This window comes from Neofelis nebulosa, chromosome 10, assembly GCF_028018385.1.
Source record: "Neofelis nebulosa isolate mNeoNeb1 chromosome 10, mNeoNeb1.pri, whole genome shotgun sequence".
Classification (NCBI taxonomy): Eukaryota; Metazoa; Chordata; class Mammalia; order Carnivora; family Felidae; genus Neofelis; species Neofelis nebulosa.
This window is the reverse complement of record NC_080791.1, coordinates 46332244-46353960: the sequence shown is the minus strand read 5'-3', so window position 1 is coordinate 46353960 and position 21717 is coordinate 46332244. Positions and strand designations below refer to the sequence as shown.

Sequence of the window (21717 nt, the reverse complement as noted above, 5' to 3'; positions counted from 1 at the left end):
GCTGCCCAGGGTAAGAGGGGAAGGAAAAGACAGTTAAAAAATTTACTCCCCAGCCTCGCTGTTTGCCCCTCCAGAATCCCATTGTCTACGTAGGGCTCTACCCAACATAGGAGGCGGGGCCAAGGCCATGCTTTGACACCCTAGCGACGCAGCAAGCCTTTGTTGCGTCCTAGCAACACACCACGGCCTCCCTGCGGCTGGCCTACCTTCCCTCAGTCCCGTTTTCTTGCTCTTGGCTCTGCGCACGCTCTCACTCGGTGGCCCTGAGAGCTTGGATTTTGCATAATGGTGCAATCCAGCTCTTGGGGTTCCTGGGGTGGGAGCCACTCAGAGAGAGCCAGCACGGGGTGGGAAGGGACGGCGGGAAAGGAGGTGTTAGAAAAATACAAATCGATATTTGGTAGTTTTTATTTTTAAGGTACATCCAAAGCTCTGAAGAGAGGGGCTTTGAGGGTAGGAAAGTCACTTTTGTAGAGATTTCAAATGAAGAAAGAAAAGAGACCGGTCAAGGACTCAGCACCGAACCAAATGAATACCAACATATTGGACACCATCGTCCCTTCCTTGCGGGACCAGAGCAAGCCGGTGCTGCATACTCTTCGTACTCTTCCGTCGCTGAGCCAGGAGGGTAAGTGAAGTGAGGCGAGGGCTCTGGGGGCTGAATCTTCACCTGCTTGGGGGCAGGCAGAAAACCTCCTTCCCCATCCCCTGAGTGGCCAGGTTATCTTGGCAACCAGCTAGTAATCACAGCAGGCTCCCATTGGATGCCCATAGAGTTCCGTTATTGATCGTGTTAATGAGGGAAAGGGGCCAGCTGAGGATTTTGATTAAAAGTGATAATGTGTTAGCCTGGGGACTAGCACAAAATAAGTGCTCATTAAATGTTAGCTAAAAACAACCACTCCAAATGGGTCCTTCTCAGACTTCATGCAACGACATGGCTACTTTTGTTGCCCCTGATATTTTGGGGTTGTGTTAAGAAAGTGAGATGGTCATAAAAGGAACTGGGTGTTTGCAAGAAGACCTGACAGCTTCTCATAGAAACTTACTAGGCTTGATCAAAAGCGTAGTTTCTTAGAAGAGTCACTCTAGAGTGACACCAAGATCTGTTTGTAAGCATTGGGAACCCTTGGGAAGAAAGGTGCTCCAGAAATGGAAACTATTATTACTATCAAGTCATTGTGACCTAGGGACGTTGCCTACACTTTAACCAAATGACTTAAGAAGACAAAATAAATAGGAGTAGATGCCTCGTTTCTTTCCCCTGCATCACTCTTACTTTTTCCTGTTAAAATAATTATAAAAGAAGCATTAAGTATAATGGTTTTATGGATTAAAAATATTTGCCTTATTTACAAATTTACATATAATTTATTCATTCAAGTAATTTTGAGAACCTACTGTGTTAGACACTAGAGAACTGACGATGAGCGAAAACCTTGGAATTTACATAGTCTAGTTGGGAAGAGATATACATTAACCAAATAATCACAGAAATAAATAATAATTTCAACTAGTAAGTGCTACTGAGGAGGAGGTGCATGGTACACTGGGAACTTTTACTGTGGTTGAGGATGGGAATGTGTGTCAAGATTTGTTGAAGAAAAGAAGACGTGAGCTGAGATGTGAAGAATGAGTTGCAGTTAAATAGGTGAAATGGATCAGTGGAATAGGGAGTGGAGGGGAGGTGACAGAGTTCTTGGCAGAGGGAATAACAAGAGCACATTGATGAGAGACAGCATGGTATGACCGAGGAATTGAAAGAGAGTCAATACGGCTGCTCTGTAAGTGCAGAAGCCGGAGTGTTCTAAAAGAGACTGGACAGAAAGGGAGGAGTCGGGTGATCAGGGCTTTGTAAATCATATTAAGGATAGTGGCCTTGATTTTAAGCCTGTGGAAAGCCATTAAGTGTTCTAGCATGGAGATAAAGGAGGAGTTGAATGACATGATCACGTTTGTGTTTTGAAAAAATTGGTCTGGTTGCAAAGTGGGGAATGAATTAGAGGGTCAAGAACACCTACAACAGTAACTTAAATGAGACTGAATGGTAGCTTGGTCTAAATTGGTAGCAGTAAAAATGGAGAGATGTAGACAGACTGAAAGGCTATTTAGAGATTGTGGTGGTGGGCTGGGCATGGAGGGTGAGAGAGAAAGGAAATCGCAAGGATGAGTTCTGAGTTCCTGGCTTATATAACTGAATAGATGAAGGTGGCAGTCATTGAGATCGAATCCCTGGATACAGGGCAAGATTTAAGGGAAAGAAGATCCTGATTTTGAGCAAGTGAAGTGTCTCTGTGAGATATCCAAATAGGCAGTTGGATACACAGGTCAAGAACCTTAAAATGGGGAGGGTTTCTGGGATCTAAACAAACACGTGGGAGTCATCAGCATATTGGAGGTCATTAAAGTCCTGGGCACAGATGTAACGGCTGCAGCAGAATATGGAGTGAAAAATGAAGGCCTAGGGCTATATCTTTGGAAATCCCAACATTTAATGGCTGAGTTGAGGAAAATGAGAAGAAGTGGCTAGAGAGGTAGGAAGAAAATCCAGGAGAGAGGAGTGTCACAAAAGCCCATAAGAGAGGTGCTTAAAGGAGGAGAGAGTGGTCACCACTGTTAGATATGACTAAAGGGTCAGCGAGGTGAAAGCTAAACATATCTATTGAGTTTATTGATGAGATTGTTGGTGACCTCAGCAAGAGCTTTACTGGTTGAATGACAGAAACAGAAGTCATTATTAATGTTATCATTATTAAAGTCATTATTAAAATCACTATTAACTAATAAGTGACTACTTATTAATGTTCACAAATGATCCCTTGTAAAGGAGATGAGGATAAACTTCTAATCTCAGTAAAGCCCATAAATTAACTTTTCATCATTGTATGTATTAAGTCCTGTGGCTTTCATATGTTTCTCCAAAGTTTAGTATTATGTAGTTATAGTACTTAGAAGGTCCCGTCATCGTTTTGTGGATGTGACCGGGCAAAACTATTGAAGACCACATAGCTAGCAATCTGCAGAGGCAGGAAGTCTGCATGTCTTCAGTGCAACACACTGATCTTTCCACTGAACTATGCTCCTATGCTCTGGGAATATGTTTCTTTGTTCAAATCACTCTTGAATTTTTTGTTTTGTATGCCAGTATTTTAATTTTAAAAGATGTCTTATGGGGCACCTGGGTTGCTCAGTTGGCTAAGCGTCCGACTTTTGATTTTGGCTCAGGTCATGATCTCATGGTTCATGAGTTTGAGCCCACACTGGACTCTGTGCTGGCAGCGGGGAGCCTACTTGGGATTCTCTGCCTCCCTCTCTCTCTGCCCCTCCCTACTCATGCTCTCTCTCAAAAATAAATAAACATTTTTAAAAATGTGTGTGTGTTGTTTTTAAAAAGAAGATGTCTAATAAAGTCAAGGGAGCTTATCTCTTATATTTGGTATTAGTATTTATTTCAAGCATATATTATTCTACAATTTACATAATGGACACTTCTTTCTAATAATCATATATAAAATGTAGCATTCTTGCTACCTGGCACTGTGTTTGAAAATATGGTTTGAATGCATAAAATGTTTAGAATTTGAAGTCAAATGATGGTTGAACTGAGTATAGAAGGTATGTCTGGGGATTATTTCTTTATAATAATGATTCTAGGTATTTCAATATTTGATTAAAATAAATAATAACTCCAGTTTTCTCTAAAACATAGAAGTAGCATATCTTTAATTCGCTTTTTAGACTGGATTAAAATTCTTTTTGTTTGACAATTCAGTGATATCCTATCTGACTTTGGGATGTCAGAAAAAATCAAAGTTAAAAATCATTGTTTGTAAAATTTTCAAATCTATTCCAATTGAAATGCAGGAACCTACAACTTCCCAAAGGGAATGATGTGCATATTTTCTTTTTTCTTCAGTAAGAAACAGCAAATCTCTCAGGGTGCCTGGGTGGCTCAGTTGGTTAAGTGTCCAACTTCAGCTCAGGTCATGATCTTGCAGTTCATAGGTTCGAGCCCCACATCAGTTCTGTGCTGACAGCTCACAGCTTGGAACTTGCTTTGGATCCTGTGTCTTCCTCTCTCTCTGCTCCTCCCCTGCTTTTGCTCTGTCTCTCTCAAAAATAAACATTAAAAAAATAGCAAATCTCAGTTTAGAATAATAAACCCTGCTTTTATATAATTTTGCCCATTAGATTCTATAGAATAAAACAACATGGCAGTCTTGAATATATCATTCAAATGAAGAAAGATGATCCTCAAATTTCCAGCTAGGCTCAGTCAAGTCTTTTCATTAGGGTTTGGTTGCAAGCTATATAGTTTCTCCTGGCTCTAATTAAATCATTTCCACTTGGTATAGATTGTTTTCCTGAAATTTGAGCTGCATATTGTAAGCCTGGGTAAAAGACTTAACAGTTTTGACTTCATAGTTTTGAAAGGTCTCCATGTAAGTCTGGATATGGAGATTCTGTATTATTAGCAAATTAATGACATTTTTGTTCATGATGAAAAATTTAATTCAGTATATAATTGGTATTGGTTGAAAGACCTTCTTAGTTTTTAGCAGCCAGAAGTAGAATTCTTTTGTCTATGGTGGTGGAGAGGAATGGGGAATACAGTAGGATGGAGCAGAGTAGAGGAAAAACTTGGTTATAATAAACTGTGTATCTGTGATTTAGAGTGAAGGGTAGGATCTTTTCACCTGGCTCACTGTAGCATGTAGCCCTAGTTTCCTTGGTGGGTGAATGAATTTCCATCACCCAACTTGTTCCCAGATACCCATGAGAATCATTCACTGCTACTTCTCATTGCCCAAACTACTCCTCCCCTGGCATAGTAATAAAAATATTTATAACCGTGACATGCTGTAGTTAAAAGTACAATTTCCCTGCGTTAGGTAGTAGTTTAAACCATTAGAAATAAAAGTTATACCAATAAATCAAGCAATTTCCAAAGTGGGGAAAGAACTAGTCTTTTGCCACCAACTGCATCCATATCCCAAAGTGGCAACCTGGTAAATGTCACTGTTCTTGATTTTTTCTTTTTTAAAGTAGGCTCCACACTGGAAGCCCAAGGTGAGGCTTGAACTCATGACCCTGAGATCAAGACCTGAGCTGAGATCAAGAGTCGAATGCTTAACTGACTGAGCCACCTAAGCACCCTGTTATTGATCTTTTATTCTGAAAACTAAAACATAACACTCTGGATTTGCACAGAATTCATTGGAAAGTATCTTTAATACACATAATTAGGTTTGGAGTGGAGATGTCAACACAGACTTAATTTTCAGTACTTCTAAATATTAGTTATACCTAGAGTATCCCTTCATATCATGTATTTAACCCTAGTTATTGGCAACTTCTTATTTTTCTACCACAGTTCCTTTTTGGAAAACAGCTCAGAACAAGAAAAACATAGAAGACCCCTCTCTGATCATTCAAAACAGATAGTAAGAAGTCTATGCACTGATTCAAATTAAGCCCCTTGGGTCCCTACCCAAAGGTCTGTTGTTAAGAATTATTATTTTAGGGCCGCCTGGGTGGCTCACTTGGTTAAGTGACCAACTCTTGATCTCAGCTCAGGTCATGATCTCACAGTTTGTGAGATCAAGCCCTGTGTTGGGCTCTGCACTGACAGTGTGGAGCCTGCTTGGGATTCTCTCTCTCTGCCTCTCTCTCTTTCAAAATAAATAAACTTTAAAAATATTACTTTAGATATAATATTAGTATATTTGTTGAAAGCAAAAACAAAGCAGATCAGAAGCAGTAAATTAGGATCAGGTCTGCAGAGCACTAACAGTAGAGAGACGTGACAGCTGGTAGTCTAACAGTAACAAATGAGAATGAAAAGCAAGTCAAGATTTAAGCAAAAATATGGTGATCATTTTGCAATATATACAAATATCAAATCATTATGTTGTACACCTGACACTATTATTATGTGCCAAATTGAATCTCAATTTAAAAAGAATATATTGTTTTATGGGTTTAGTAATAATGTTATATGGGCTAAGGCATTTAAAGAATATCAAAGACTACTACATGCTACTCAAGGTTGATAGTACACAAAGATTCAGTGCACAAAGCAACTTAGGTCTCTGCTGTCATGGAGTTATCATCTGGGCAGAGTTGTGGAGAAAGATGATACACACACACACACACACACACACACACACAATCTCTATAAAGACCCCCCCCCACCGCCCCCAACAAAGAATTAAGCAATAAAAGAAGTACAGAGACACTTAATGCCCAGACAGCAGCCTTTTATGCCTTAATGGTGCTTGGCTTTACTTTTGTGTTAAAGAATGTCATAAGAATGAAGGTTTAGGGGTGTCTGGGTGGCTCAGTTGGTTGGGCAACCCACTCTTGGTTTCAGGTCAGTCTGTGACTGGTTGTGGGATTGAGCCCTGTGTCAGGCTACATGCTGAATGTGGAGCCTGCTTGGGATTCTCGCTCTCTCTCTCTCTCTCTCTCTCTCTCCCCCTCCACTGCCCCTCATCTGCCCCTCCCCACTCACATGTGTGCTCTCTCTCAAAATAAATAAACATTTAAAATAAAATATGGGGCCTGGGTGGCTCAGTTGATTGAGTGTCTGACTTTGGCTCAGGTCATGATCTCATAGTTTGGTTCCAGAGTTTAAGTGCCATGTTAGACTCTGTGCTGACAGCTCAGAGCCTGGAGCCTGCTTTGGATTCTGTGTCTCCCCCTCTCTCTGCCCCTCCCCTGCTCATGCTCTGTCTCTCTCCCTCTCTCTCAAAAATATATAAACATTAAATAAAATAAAATAAAAAAGAATAAAGTTTTATGTTTTAGAGGGCACAGAGTAGACACTCAATAAATACTTTTTGAATTGGTCATTAAGAAAAAAGGGGTAGGGTTAAATAGGTGATAGAGATTAAGGAGCTCAGTTGTAATGAGCATCAGGTGTTGTATGGAAGTGTTGAGTCTCTAAATTATACATCAGAGACTAATATTACACTTTATGTTAACTAACTAGAATCTAAAGAACTAAAAAAAAAAAGACTAGATTATACTTGATTAACTCTATTTATAGGATAAAAGGAACTCTGTCCCACTTCTATAAAGAATAAAAGGAAATGTGCGACAGAGTTCTCTTTATCCTAGAAAGACTGTATTTAAAAATTTATTGTTATTGTTATTTTTTTTTATTTTTTTATTTATTTTTGGGACAGAGAGAGACAGAGCATGAACGGGGGAGGGGCAGAGAGAGAGGGAGACACAGAATCGGAAACAGGCTCCAGGCTCCGAGCCATCAGCCCAGAGCCTGACGCGGGGCTCGAACTCACGGACCGCGAGATCGTGACCTGGCTGAAGTCGACGCTTAACCGACTGCGCCACCTAGGCGCCCCTGTTATTGTTATTTTTAAGCACATTTTTGGAATGTAAAATGGGAAGCTTTAGTTACTAGGAAAATTAACTTTTGGGAATGAACTTATTTTCTGTTAATTTTAAATTAATTAGGAATTACTATTGTTTGATTCTGCAGTTCACATTTACTTTTTTATTTATTAAAACTAGATACTATCAAAAAAAAAAAAACAAAAAAAAACTAGATACTATCACATGAGTGCTTACATCAATTATTTTTTATTTCCTTTGAATTTCAGAAGTCTCTGCTATCTGGGGGAATGTGTCAGAATTTGTGCAACAACAGCTATCCCTACAAAAGGCAAGATTTATACTTTAAGTTTAATGCAAGAGTCCAAAGGATCTTTCTTCCTTGGTCTTGTATAATTTTGCTGGGAGCAAGATAACAGATTTTAGAGCTATTCAATTTGACTTTCAGTCCTGTGATTTTATGATGCTCACACTATGACTTACAGATAGTAGATTTAACAAACATGGATTTTATTCTTAGGTAATGAATTTGTAAAAGTTCTCTCTAGTGATACCAAGCAGATCACTGACCAGTCTGGATGTGTGTAGAGGAACTAGATGAATTCTGTTGATCTGTGACCTGATAGTTTCTGGCATTGCTATAGAAGGATGTAATGCTTCCTGCCATGCCTCTTTGCAGGGAATGGGTTTTAACTGAAATACAAGAAGACAATCTGGGATTGAACTCATCTTGCCAAAAATGAGAAACTTTGCCCAGACTTCAGTTTGGATGCCATGGAACTGGACAGAGATTTGGGGAGTTTGGAGGGAGCTGGGAAATTGTGAAACTTTTATATCCTACTCACAGGTCCCATTATGACAACCCATGGGCTGAATTCGTCCTTCAAACTTATCTTGTTTGGTCTGATAATTTGAAGTAGTCATTACCAACCTAAAATTTGGAGAGTTTATATAAAGTTTTGGACTTGTTTCTCTTTTCTTGAAAAATCAGCAGATTTAACAACACCAGTTTTCCATTCCTGCATGATGACACTTGGCTGGAGCCAACAATGAGCTCTTCCCTTTGGATGGGGTTTGTACTTTCTAGCCACTGCACTCTCTGGCTGGCTACCTTCATTCCCTTGCGTTCTTTTGTGGGTGGTGCCTGTAGGCATTTGAGTTTGTAACCCTTGAGGTGTGATATTTCCAGGGAGACAGAGGCCTAGTTTGAGAGCCAAAAGCATTGGCTTCTACCCCTCAGCCAAGATCACTACACTGCAGCAGATGCCTTGGATGCTGGATTGTCTGGTTTTAAGTGAGAGACAAAACCTAAAAGAAGGAATGAGAAAGCAGAGATTCTTACAGCTTTTTAAGTTCCTTCTTTCTAATGGTAAATGATTAAAATTCAGAATTTCCCACGATTTAGGATAAGAGGAATCTTAAATATAGATTAAAAGTAGCAATGGCATCCATACAAGTTATCTTAGTCCTCACAGCCTTTGAATGGTAATGGAGATGCAGGATCTGATGTCAGAAGCATTGTAGATCAATATATTACATTTTATACTTACATGAGAACTTAGAATCATGACATACTATAGCTGGAAGAGAGTTTAGAAATCATTGAATATTTAAGGCTTAATTGTTTTCATGGGTTTTTTTGAATAGCGGTACTAAGGGTTATTTTTCCTTACCTCTTCAGTGATTTCTGATTGTTGCTCTTTTTTTTCCCCCTTCCTTTTTCTTTCAGGGTGTTCAGATTCCAGGGCTTGGAACTTTTACTTTCACGAGACAAAAAATTGACGTGGGAAACAACAAGTTTATTCTGATTCAGAGACCCATATTTATCATGGCAGAGAAGTTAGTACGGATCCATGAACTCAAACAAAACAAAACATACATTCCTGGTAAATCTTTTCAATATTTAAGACATTCTCAGAAAGTTACTGGCCTGGGGATGAAAATGGAAGGGCAAAGTTTGTTCAGTTGCTGCTTTATCAGTTTGTGATTTCAGCTCACCTTTCACCTGGTACCTTTGGAAGAGGGAAGGGCCAAGGTGGGAAATGATAGACAGTCTTCCTGCAGGACATTTTAAACCTCAGTAGCTTAAGAGGCAGGCATGGGAAGACTTGATGTGATATCAAGGCACATTTACATGCCACATTACAGATTATACAGCCTTTGTTCATTTTTTTAGACCCTCAGAAATTAAAAGTGGTTATAGAGAAAAAGTTAATTAGGGACTGTAATTAGAATTACAGTCCATATTAGCTATGAAAAAGATCACTAACTGTGTTCTATCATATATAATGTACATTATTAAAACTTAGAAGTGAGGCTAATGATTCCATAAAGACTTAATGAATACCTTATATACCTCTCACACCCTAAAATCTTCCTCCCTTGCTTTCTCCCTCCCTCCTTCCCCTTCCCTTCCTTCTGCCTCCCTTCCTTTCTTCCCTCTTTCCACAAATATTTACTGAAAGCCAACTATGTGTTAGGCCTTGTTCCAGGCACTTGAGATATTGTGATAAGCTAAAGGGACATGGTGCCTGACAGAGGATGCTTACTTACCTTCCAGCTTTGGTGTGTAGACTTGGTGACACCTCCCCTGGTTACTTAGAGGCCTTTGGGGACGTCCTTCCTGATTTCTGGGCTGTATTCATTTTAACCTTCCTTATCATCCCCTCTTGCATTGCACTCCTACGTGGATAGAAGCAATCCACCCCAAATGTCAGCAGGTGAAAAGGCTAAAACTGGCCTTTATGGTAAATTCCCTGAAAGTTAATTTTCAGCATAACTTACCACCAAAAAATGAAATATTGGGAAACCAAATACCAACAAGTTATACTTAGAATTCATTATGCATATGATCTTTATGGTAGATTTGATGGGCTTTTCAGCCATCTTTACCTAGAATTTTATGGCAGAAGGCATATAATATCCCAATTCATCAAAAACCTAGCAAATAAAGTGAAAATAAAGCCAACTTGTTTTTTTTTAACAAAAACATCTTGGATCTCATAGTATAGTCCAAAAAAAGTAGCTTAGATCTATAATTAATTTTTTTACAAGGCTGAAGAAATTTCAGAATTAGATATATATGATTGAATTAATTCACAAGAACAATTCTGTCTCTAGTTTAGCTTTGGGGTTATGAGTCTTCATCATTAATTAAGTAGGTAATTAATTAAACATTATACATTGGTTCTTAAAGATTATCAAGACATGGTCCTTGCTTTGAAGAGCTCAAAATTTAGCATGGGAGATAAATATATAAGCAAATATTGCAACCTGATTAAATGCTGTGAAAGCAGCATTGGTCAGAACTAGATTGAATGTAGGGGAGTCCAGAGGAGAGCATGCTTAACTTTGCTCAGGGAGGCTTAGGAAGATGACATATACCAGGAGGTCTTAAAGAATGATAGGGCTTTGCTGGCATAGAAGCTGTGGGAGATATTTCAGGAACAATGAGAATAATTCAAGAATAAGAATAAGGTATTTCTCTGTGGCCAAGGCATATGATTGTGGAGGCAATTGGAGGGAATTAAGACAAAAGTGGTTGGAAGCAACTAAGTTGTAAGGGGCTATAGGCAGTATGATAAGGACTTTGGGATTCATCCTATAGGCAGTGGGGAGCCATTGAAAGTTTTTGAGCAAGGAACTGTATGTACTAGTCCAGTTTTTAATTTAGGAGGATAGTTCTTTTAATTATAGCAGTTTGATGAAATATGGTAGAAGCCTGATTGCAGTGGCAATCAGGAGGAAGATGAAGGAATCTATTTGTGAGATATTTCCTATGGAGAACTGATGGGATTTGGCTGCCAGTCGAGACTGGTGGGTAGCAAGAAGAAGGAAGGTACGTAGCATGACTCCGATTTATTGGAAAATAGATGTACGTTTTTGTCATTAACACCTTAGGGAAGCAAGGGGGAAGGCAGGTTGGGGTGGTAGATAAAATAATGAGTTAGCTTTTGGACATGTTAAATTTGAAATTCCTGTAGGGATATGTAGGTGGAGGTAGTTCCAGAGCTCAGGAGAGGGATGGAGACTAGAGGTCAGGATTTGGAAAAATTTACCTAGGAGAAGATATAAAGTAAGAGAAGGAGACAGACAAGGACAAAGTCTTGTTTAAAAACAACAACAACAGAAAACAGCACAACAAAACACCATCTTATCAGAAGTAGATGAGGAAGGAAGTCAGCAAAGGAGACCAAAAAAGAGGAAATTGGAGAACCAAGAGTGGTGCCATGGATACAAGAGCATAGAGAGGGCACGGTCAATGGAGGTTACAGAGAGGTCATGAGATTAAGATTTGCAATGTATCCCTTGGCTTGTCCATTATGAGATGATAGTGTCCCTACTGAAGTAAGTGGGCTAGAAGACAGATTGAAGAGAGACATTGGATAAATGGGAGGGAACAATCCATAGGCAGGCAATATAGCATTTTCTTTTAAGAACTTCATTAAAAAAATGGAGGGAGGTGGTATAGAATCACCATCAAATTGTACAGAAGACCATGGCTGATATAGGGAAGCTTGTGTTTTGCAGATATTAATCTTCATCATCCAGCACCATTGGGCACTTGGAAAGCTATAAATTAATGCTTGCTTAATGAATGTTTAGAATGTTCTTCTTTCTATCCTGTTCCTCTATTAGTGGATCTTGTTACTGCCTCTTTTCAGATTTATTATCTTGATCGCCTTTGTTATTTATCCCCTTTTTTGACTGGTGATCTGTTCTTGTGGAATAGACCCTATGCTTATTTTTATGCTAGATATACCATATTCCTTTGCAATGTCACTTAGGGATTCATTAGGGAGAAAAAGCAAGTTATCCAGTCTGATACCCTCCAATAAGACACTTTCATTTGAAGGTAACATCTACTGAACTATCTTTTCAAAACACTTGACATTTATGGATATTTATAAACATTTAAAAATGATGTGATAATTGGAGGAGACAGACAAGTGTATTGCTACAGTACGTCCTGAGAGATAAGAGGGCTGAAAACTTCCGAAAACCCTCTGATGAAGAAATGTAGTTAGTTATTACATTGTCTCCAAGGGAAAATCAAAACCTTGTCTGGAATTTGCTTAGAAACCTAATTGTTCTTATTGTGAGCAAAATATATACTTTTAAGGAAAATTGTACTGATTACTGTCTACTGTTAAGGTACAACTAAGGACTTAACATGGACAATTCTATTTTTGAGTATTAAGAATCAGATAATTATTTGTGAGTGTATATGATATGACCTTGTTGTAATTTACACTTCCTTTCTCCCACCCTGTCTTTCTCCTCTAGGTGATATTCCAGTTATTCCACTTAATTTTGTCACGATATCCCTGCAGGGTCCATTTAGCAGGGATACAGTGGAAAGCTGTGTGAAAGAAACTTTGCTTTTTTTATCACGATCCATTTCCATCAAACCAAATGTGGAGTTTACTTTCAAAGGAATCGGGATCCTCATGATTAAAGGCGGCAAAGTGAAGATGAGATTTTATAAGGATTTCCTTTGTAAAATGGATGGAACTGGGGCTTTGGCTGAAGCCCTCACAAATGTAAGTTAATGTTTTCCTTCTCCACACCCCTCTCCCAATCAAAACTTTGAATTACCTGTGTGTCATTATTAAGAAAAATTCAGGTTGACATTTTATTTATTATTATTTTTAAATGTTTATTTATTTTGAGAGAGAGAGCGTGGGCAAGCAAGTTGAGGGGACAGAGAGAGAGGGCGAGAGAAAATCCCAAGTAGGCTCCACACTGTCAGCATGCAGCCTGATGTGGGGCTCAATCTCAGGAACTATGCGACCGTAACCTGAGTTGAAATCAAGAGTCAGACACTTAACCAACTGAGCCACCCAGGCGCCCTGGGTTGATGTATTTTAAATGGCAGTTACCCCAAGTGCAAAAAAATGCTTTTTTATAGATGGTTAACTCTTTAACAAAAAGGTTAGAAGGGCAAAGAAACTTTAAGTTTTGAGTCAATGCCAACTGAAAAATATAAATAGTAATAAAAGCGTTCATAATTCTGAATACTTTATAGTACCATATAGTGTTTAAAAATTCTTCCATATCTATTATTTCATTTGAGTTTGAAAACATTATAAAACTGGCATTATTATCATCCTGATTTTACAAATGAGAAAAATGGAGGTTCAGAGAGATTATGTGGGAAGCCTGAAATCAGAGTGCTAATAAGTGGTAGAACCAGACTTCCTAATGGCTCTTTTTTTTTTTTTTTTGGCTGGTTGTAGCATTTATTTATTTATTTATTTATTTATTTATTTATTTAGAGTGCACAAACAACGGAGGGGCAGAGACCATGAGAGAGAGAATCCCAAGCAGACTCCATGCTCAGCATGGAGCCTGGGGTAGGGTTTGATCTCATTAACTGTGAGACAAGATCAAGAGTTAGATGCTTAACCGACTGAGCCACCTAGGTGTCCTTATGGTATTTTATTTTAATGATAGTCTACAATAAATCGAGTCATGGAAATGTATCTTTAGCTTTTAATTTGCCATACTGTGGAAGAAATTTCACAATTGACCCCATCATTATTAACTATTCAGTAGCTGGTATGACCTTCATGCTAAGTTGGACATAGCAGAGTTTAAGGAGGTAGTGAAACAGTTAATCACCAGGACTAACTGAATGCTTAGTGTGCCTTAAGAATGAAGAAAATTGGTACAAATGAATTATATTATCATAGAATGTTATAAAATCCTGGGTCCTATAGAGCAAAAGCCTGATTTTTAAGTGAAAGGCTATAAAATGAAAGTCTATAAATACGGTCTAATTCTACTCTCTACTCTCTAATTTCCTCTTTCATGGAGCTCTGGGATGGGGATTTAAGAGTTGTGCATCATGAAGCTCTTGGTGTTTTCTGCACAATCTGGCTTCATGTAGGATTTTAAAGATAGGCACTAACCCTGTGTATGTAAAGTGGAAACACGCAGCTATCACCCTCCCGTTTCCATGAAAATACAGCAGAAGCAAGGCCAAAGTGCTGGCCCATCTCTAATCTTCAGGGATTCTACAGAACTTTGTAGCTTTAATAACATGGTCATAAGAGAGGACAGCCTGCTGCACTCTAAGACATAACTTTGAAGGAGCATTTTCCAGAAGTAGTCATCCCGAGAGATATTCTATGAAAAAAGGATCTGGAGACCAAAGCAGATGGAGGGCTGCTGCATATATCACCCTCCTGGACAGAAGCACAAAACACACTGGCATGTTAAAGGATCTGAGAAGTCTGCTTTAACTGCCTGAATCATGAATCGTGGAACTTTTGGTTAATCCAAGGCTTGTTAACAGCAAAAATCACATTTTGGGGGGATGCCTGGGTGGCTCAGTTGGTTAAGTGTCCGACTTGGGCTCAGGTCATGATTTTGCGGTTTATGAGTTCGAGCCCCTCGTCGTGCTCTGTGCTGACAGCTGAGATCCTGGAGCCTGCTTCGGATTCTGTGTCTCCCTCTCTCTCTGCCCCTCCCCCACTTGTGTTCTGTCTCTCCCTATCAAAAATAAATAAAATGTAAAAAAAAAATTTTTTTTTAAATCACATTTTGGGAAATTGCTATAAAGTGGTGAGAGTGATTCTTTCCCCCCAAATGTCCCATAACTTAAACCTGAGTGTTGTTCTGCAGAGTAGTTCTCTTGGGAAGCTGTAGGTTTATTTCAATGATGCTGCTTTTGCTGGAACCATATTTAAAACTTCTTTTTGCAAATTCCCTTCAAAGCCTTTTGTAAACCATATCATTCCAAAAATAATTTTGGATTTCTATACTAGTATAATGTAATAATGTCATTACTGTAAAATGTGATAATAATTATAATAGCTGCTATTTGTTGAGTGTTTATTATGTGCCAGCCACTTACATACAGCACCTCATAAAAATTCTATGAATTAGATCCTGTTATCCCCACATACTCAGGGTTTAAGGTTACATAACTTAACAGTGTGGGGATGTGAACATGAATCCACGTGACTTCAAAGCCCTTCTCTTACCCTTCTCTTACCCTTCTCTTAGAGTTATTTGGGTCAAGAGTGGAATTGGCTTCCTTGCTCATTTTGATCATAGTTTCAAATAAGTCAGCTCTCCTCTTAAAGATGTATAAAAGAAGCCATCAACTCTGAAGGTAATTTCCAAAGAGGAAATGGTTTGAGAAAAGGCAGCATCAGTGGAATTGGTATGGGACTATCCAGGGTGATAAATGAGATAATTCCTCTTTGGATTTTAAGCTCTAGACTTTAAGCACTAAAGAAATAAATAAATAAATAAATAAATAAATAAATAAATAAATAAATAAGAAATAACAATAGAGAGTATCATGGTAGCCTTGCCTCTGAGACTGCCTATAGCTTTGATTTGTATGTGTCCTAGACCACTGCCCCAAGCATAACCTTTCTCTTTCTCTGTCCTCCAGAGGCCTGGCACTGTGGACTCCGTGTTGTCCAGCAGAGAGAGTTCAGAGAAGCAATCCAAGTGTGGGTGTGCATTTCCAAGGTCAGTGTTTTGCTCCACAGGTTCCTCCAGGCACAACAATCCTTGTTGATTTATTAATGTGATTGGGTAGTGTTTCTCATCTTTTCTGGCTCATGCTCCTTTTAGTGTTCTCTCTCTTTCAGTGTTCCAGCAAAGAAGGATTTGTTGCATACACTTTCCGTAGTTAAGTTAGAAAGCAATGGCCAGTTAGACTATTTTTATTTATGATAATTCAACAACTCTATACATTACTTGATGCTTATCATGATGAATGTACTCTTAATCCCCTTTATTTCACCCACCCTTCACCCACCTCCCCTCTGGAAACCACCAGTTTGTTCTCTGTATTTAAGAATCTGCTTTTTTGTTTGACTCTTATTTTCTTTTGTTATTTGTCTTGTTTCTTAAGTTCCACATATGAGTGAAATGATATGGTGTTTATCTTTGTCTGTCTGGCTTATTTAATTTAACATTATACCCTCTAGGTCCATCTAGACTATTCATTTTTAAAACTACTCTTAGCTCCCTAGAAATTCTGATACTACCTCCCATCAATTTTAGTCCCTGCAATATTAGTGCAATTCTTCTCATCTTCTGGGCTTTCCTCTACCTTCCATCATTTCCTCTGAACTAGCTTTCTCTTTCTGCAGTCTAGCTCACCTGTCTGAGCTCTGATTCTTACCACTCAAGTGGTTAGAGAGATAAGGTAGAATAAAGGAACAACTTTATCCCAAGAGTGCAGTGGGTTTTACTGGTGGCTGCTGACAATGATTATAATAATGATACTGATGATAATAATAATAATAATAATAATAATAATTGTCATCTATGGAATATTTACTACTGTAGATGTCAGATGCTATTAAGCACTTTCTCAATATTATTGCACTTAATTTTCACTTTAGCTATTTTAGATGTGTATTTAATTTTATCCATTTTATAGAGGTGCAAAATTGTAATTTTAATTTTTTTTTCTTTTAATAAGTGAAACAACATGGTGCAGTATTAAGAACACTGGAATAGGGGGCGCCTGGGTGGCTCAGTCAGTTGAGTGTCCAACTTTGGCTCAGGTCATGATCTCGTGGTTTGTGGGTTTGAGCCCTGCATTGGGCTCTGTGCTGACAGCATGGAACCTGGAGCCTGCTTTGGATTCTGTGTCTCCCTCTCTCTCTGCCCTTGCCCTACTCATGGTCTGTCTCTCTCTCTCAAAAATAAATAAACATTTAAAAAAATTTTAAAAAAAGAGCACTGGAATAGGAGTCAGGAGACTTGGTTTTTTTTCCCCCAGTTTAGCTGTCACTCACTCATTGTGTACCCTTAATCATGTTCTTAATCTTAATTGCTATGCCATTAACTATTACGCTTTTCAGGTGGAGGAAGTTTGGGGAATAACAACCAGCTTCCCAGAGTATTATTTTCTCATGGTTTTTAAATCTGTGACATCCTCCTGTGTTAGTTGGTTTGGAACAACCCCCTGTAGGAAGGACTGTATGACATACCTCAAAATCAGTGTGAGGGTCAGAATAAACATTAGAGATTAGTTAGTCTAGACCCTTAATATTGTGGATGAAATGGACAAACAACTGAGTGGCCAAGCTAGAAATAAAACCACGGCTCCTGACTGTTCCACTATTCTTTCCATTGTACCATGTTGCCTTACTCATTAAAAATAAATCAATGGATTCAAAATAATTTTATTGTGATTGTATTTTGGAAGGCAAATTTGGCTGCCCCCTTGGACATATTTTGGCTGAAGCATTCCAGGAGGGAAATAATTGCAATGGGTCAAGAACAGAGATGGAAGCTCCTGTTAACTAGAGAGCCTAGAGATGGACCGGAGAACTCAAATACTCAAAATAGTTGTAGATGTTTTATTCATGTGAAGTTTGGTCCCTGAATTTACTGGAAGTACCACCCCTCCCCCACTGCCCTCTCTCCTGCTTACACCTCTAACCCAGCACTCCATACTTGAGACCACAGAAAACCTACAACTACATACACCAGCTGAACACATCCATTCCCCCATTGTGCTTTTGCAAGTCCCTCACTTTTGCCTGGGGAAAGGATGGAGCTGTGGGGAGGAGAAAGAGGGAGGGGAGGAGCGGTTATTTCTGGGCATATTTCAGTCTCTGCCTACCAGGCTGTGAATCTTTGCCTTTAAGTCATCCAACAGCCACCTTTCACTGTCACCTCTATGCATCTGGTTACAGAACTAGAAAAGACAGCCGGGTTCAAACTGAGACCAAACCCAAAGCTTAAATCCCTCAATTTATCTTCATAAGAGCTGCTTTTGAGGCCTCAGTACTGAGAGGGAAGGTCTTGGTTGGCTCCCAAACTTAGCCTGAAAGAGAGCCTCAGTAAATCAAAGCACTTGCCCCCTTGAGAGAAGTGGGTGTATTTCAGAACCAGATAGCTAGCTGGGTTGCTTCTAAGGATTGAGAGTTCACACGTTCACCTATTCAGGCCCAGTGCAGTAAACATCGTGGCTTGTTTCTAGGATTGAGATCAAGAAGTTGGACAAAAAACCACCTATGGAGACCATTGTAGAGGAAGATGAAAATGAAATGAATGGACAAGAGGAGTGCAAATTAAAAGACCATCCAAGCAAAGAAGGTGTCAGAGGTAGGCCAATATTGCTACCATATTGATGGTAGCCCAGCCATATTGCTTAGTGACTTCTATGCTCAAAATAAATAAAGTTAGAATCATGAATAATTACTGTATTCTTCTTTCTAACATATATCTTCTATTCCTGGAATCTTGTATCTCATCTTAACCACTTTTTGACTCTCAGGCTTTTAGACTATGATCTCTTTGCTGGTTCCCCATTACTTAAAGAGGTCAAAATTCATATGCCTATAGGGTCCAGTCAGATAATGTAAATGCATGAAGTGGGTTGCATTTAACATGATAGGGTGACATGTTAGCATAAATAATAATTTTTATGAAAAATGGAGAATGGAAGTTTTGCATCTTTGATACTTGGCTTAATATAAGGTGGCTGGATTTTCATATCTGTGTCTTCATTTAATCTGTTATGATATGTTTGTGTTGGTTGAAGCATATGAAGAAAATCCCAGGACTTCAAAGACTTTTAGAAAGGATCCTAGGGATCCTTAGGGGTTGCCATGCCACCCTTTGGAAACTTCCTTTAGGAGATTATTGCTTTGTAGGCAACACACTAATTGACGTTGAAGCAAAAAATGCTGATAGAGCCAAAAAAAACCCCATGTCAGTGGGTAAACATTGGCTTGTGGATATTGTTTTTGCAACATGTGGCCTACAGGATTACATGTAAACTGTTAGCCTAATATTCACATGCTTTTGTGTCTGTAACCTCATCTGTCACTGTTTCCTATAGATTCCTTCTCTGAGCAAAATTGTCTATTTATGTCCTTCTAACACATCTTGTCCTTCCCTGACTTCATGTTTTTGTTCATTCTTTTTCTCTTGCCTAGAATGTCCTTCCTTTTCTTACAGTCTAGCCCAATCCTACTTACCTCTTAGCATCATTTTTACATCGCACTTACTCCATGAACACTTCTCTCATCACTGGATTCTGAAGTGTCTTCTTTCATCTCTAAACATGGCAGACCCTTAAAGATAGCACCATCAATTGGAATGTAGATGTTTTTCATCATTGTCCTGAGTTGCTATTTATGTAATGTATGCAAAGCGACTTAGCATTGTAGGCACGTAATAAGACCTCCACGATGAGAGCTCTTGGGGTTTTTGTCTATATCTTATTTTTCTCTACAACTATAGATCTTCCCCAATTTAACGATGGGGTTATGTTCAGGTTAACCCATTATAAGTTGAAACTATCATAAGCTGACAATGTGTTTAATACATCTAACCTACTGAACATTATAGCTAGCCCATCTGAAATGTGTCATCTAGCCTACATTAGCCTATAGTTGGACAAAATCACCTAACACAAAGCCTATTTTATAATAAAGTATTGAATATCTTATGTAACTTATTGACTCCTGGAAGTGAAAAACAAACTGGTTGCATGGGTACAGAATAGCTGGAAGTGTATCGCTTGTTTACTCTCCTAACTGTGGCTGGCTGCCTGCTGCAGCTTGCTGGGCCGCCCAGCATCCCCAAGGGAATGTTGTGTCACATATCACTAGTCCAGGGAAAGATCACAATTCAAAATTCAAAGTGCAGTTTGTACTGCATGCACATCACTTTACACCATCAAAAGCCAAAGTCACAAATCATAAGTCAAACCATTGTTAAGTTGAGAACTTTCTGTATATCTTTTGAAAGATCTTGAAGGGCAAAGACTTGCCTCTTGTATTTTCTAAAGTGACTAGCCAGTGTCTTGCACGTAATAAATATACAAAAAAATATTTGTTTGAATCACACTAGGGCAAGGGACAATAATTTAAGATAAGAAATGTATCTTATATATAAATTTTCCTGGGTAAAATAACGAGTTTTAAAAATTAGTTAAGTACAAAACCACCTATTTAAAGTTGAAAGGAAAATTGGTTTCATTCATTTTACAGAGATCATAACACACAAGAAACTTCAAGAAAAACATGCTCTCTCTCCTTTCAAAGTGACAAACATCAGCTTTCCAGACGTGGTGGAGCAGAATGTTAGTGGTGGGAAGAGTGTGAACCGCGAAAGGTAATGCATTGGTATTTTATCTGGTGTCTGTTACTAAATATATTTTTGAGTTATATCTTGATGCAGGGAATTTAAATGAGTGTTTATTCATTCCTTCATTCTGTATCCTTGAGTACATTCTACCTGTTAGGTGATTGGGATAATAGATTCAGTCAGGGCTCATAATCTAGTGGGAAAGCCAGGCATACATAGAGTGATAAATTATGACTCAGTAGGATAAACACTATGACAGAGGTGGAAACAAAATAGCACAGGGGAGAGAACATCTAACTCTCTTGTGGATTTGGGAAAATTTCCCTTGTTTTCTGAGTGCTTGGATATTATGATATAACATAGTTTCATTATTTGGATCAAATTGGAAAGCAGTTTTGCTAAACATGGCTGGCATTCAATAAACATTCTTTGAATGAATGAATGTATTACAATTCATTATGGTCATGTCTTCTAACAATGTTATGTCAAAAGATTTCTATTTTTATTTTTTTTAAGTTTACTTATTTATTTTGAGAGAGAGAGAGAGAGAGAGAGAGCAAGCAAAGGAGAGTCAGAGAGAGGAGAGAGAGAATTCCAAGCAGGGTCCACACTGTCAGTGCAGAGCCTGATATGGGGCTTGAACTCACAAACCATGAGATCATAACCTGAGCCAAGATCAAGAGTCAGATGCTTAACTGACTGAGCCACCCAGGCACCTCAAAAGATTTCTATTTTCTTTTTTTTCTTTTTTATTAACACACTTTTTTTAAAAGTTTTTCTTTTACTAATTTTGAGAGATAGAGAGCAAGTGGGGTAGGGGCAGAGAGAGAGGGAGACAGAATCCCAAGCAGGGCTTGATCTCAGGAACTGTGAGATCATGACCTGAGCTGAAATCAAGAGTCAGATGCTCAGACTGAGCCACCCAGGCACCCCAAGTAGGACACTTTTTAAAACCTCAAATTAGTCAACCATACTCAAGTTATCTATTGAGCATTGATTATTTACACTGCACTGGGCTAGCAAATTTGAATTTGTTAATGTGTCACAATGTATCAGCTATCATATGTGTGATTTATGCACTCTGTGGTACTAAAGTCATGTTCAAAACCCTGGGCATGCTTGTTTTGAATAATCTCATGGTTATGAAAGATAATTGTGAATTAAATGTCTTGTACTTTGGAATTTAGTTCAATCCAACAGACACTGAGCACCACAGTATGCTGGGCATTACTTTAGACACCAAAGATACAGAGCTGTAAGACATATAAAAGACATATA

At 38.6% G+C, this 21717-nt stretch overlaps 1 protein-coding gene across 4 annotated transcripts in view; it reads left to right on the top strand.

Annotated features, from left to right (window-relative positions):
* Positions 1 to 204: 204 nt before the first annotated feature.
* Positions 205 to 21717, top strand: part of CCDC81 (coiled-coil domain containing 81) — a 38088-nt gene continuing 16575 nt past the window's right edge. The window contains exons 1-7 of one of the 4 annotated variants that reach the window (XM_058687544.1): positions 205 to 628; positions 7626 to 7687; positions 9086 to 9242; positions 12643 to 12899; positions 15767 to 15846; positions 18323 to 18447; positions 20343 to 20466. In XM_058687544.1, coding sequence (XP_058543527.1) covers positions 484 to 628; positions 7626 to 7687; positions 9086 to 9242; positions 12643 to 12899; positions 15767 to 15846; positions 18323 to 18447; positions 20343 to 20466 — 950 coding nt within the window. In that variant the 5' untranslated portion in view covers positions 205 to 483. Of the gene's footprint in view, positions 629 to 7625; positions 7688 to 7718; positions 8429 to 8457; positions 8726 to 9085; positions 9243 to 12642; positions 12900 to 15766; positions 15847 to 18322; positions 18448 to 20342; positions 20467 to 21717 lie in introns of those variants that run through there. The other 3 variants (XM_058687547.1, XM_058687546.1, XM_058687545.1) reach the window with 3 other exon arrangements.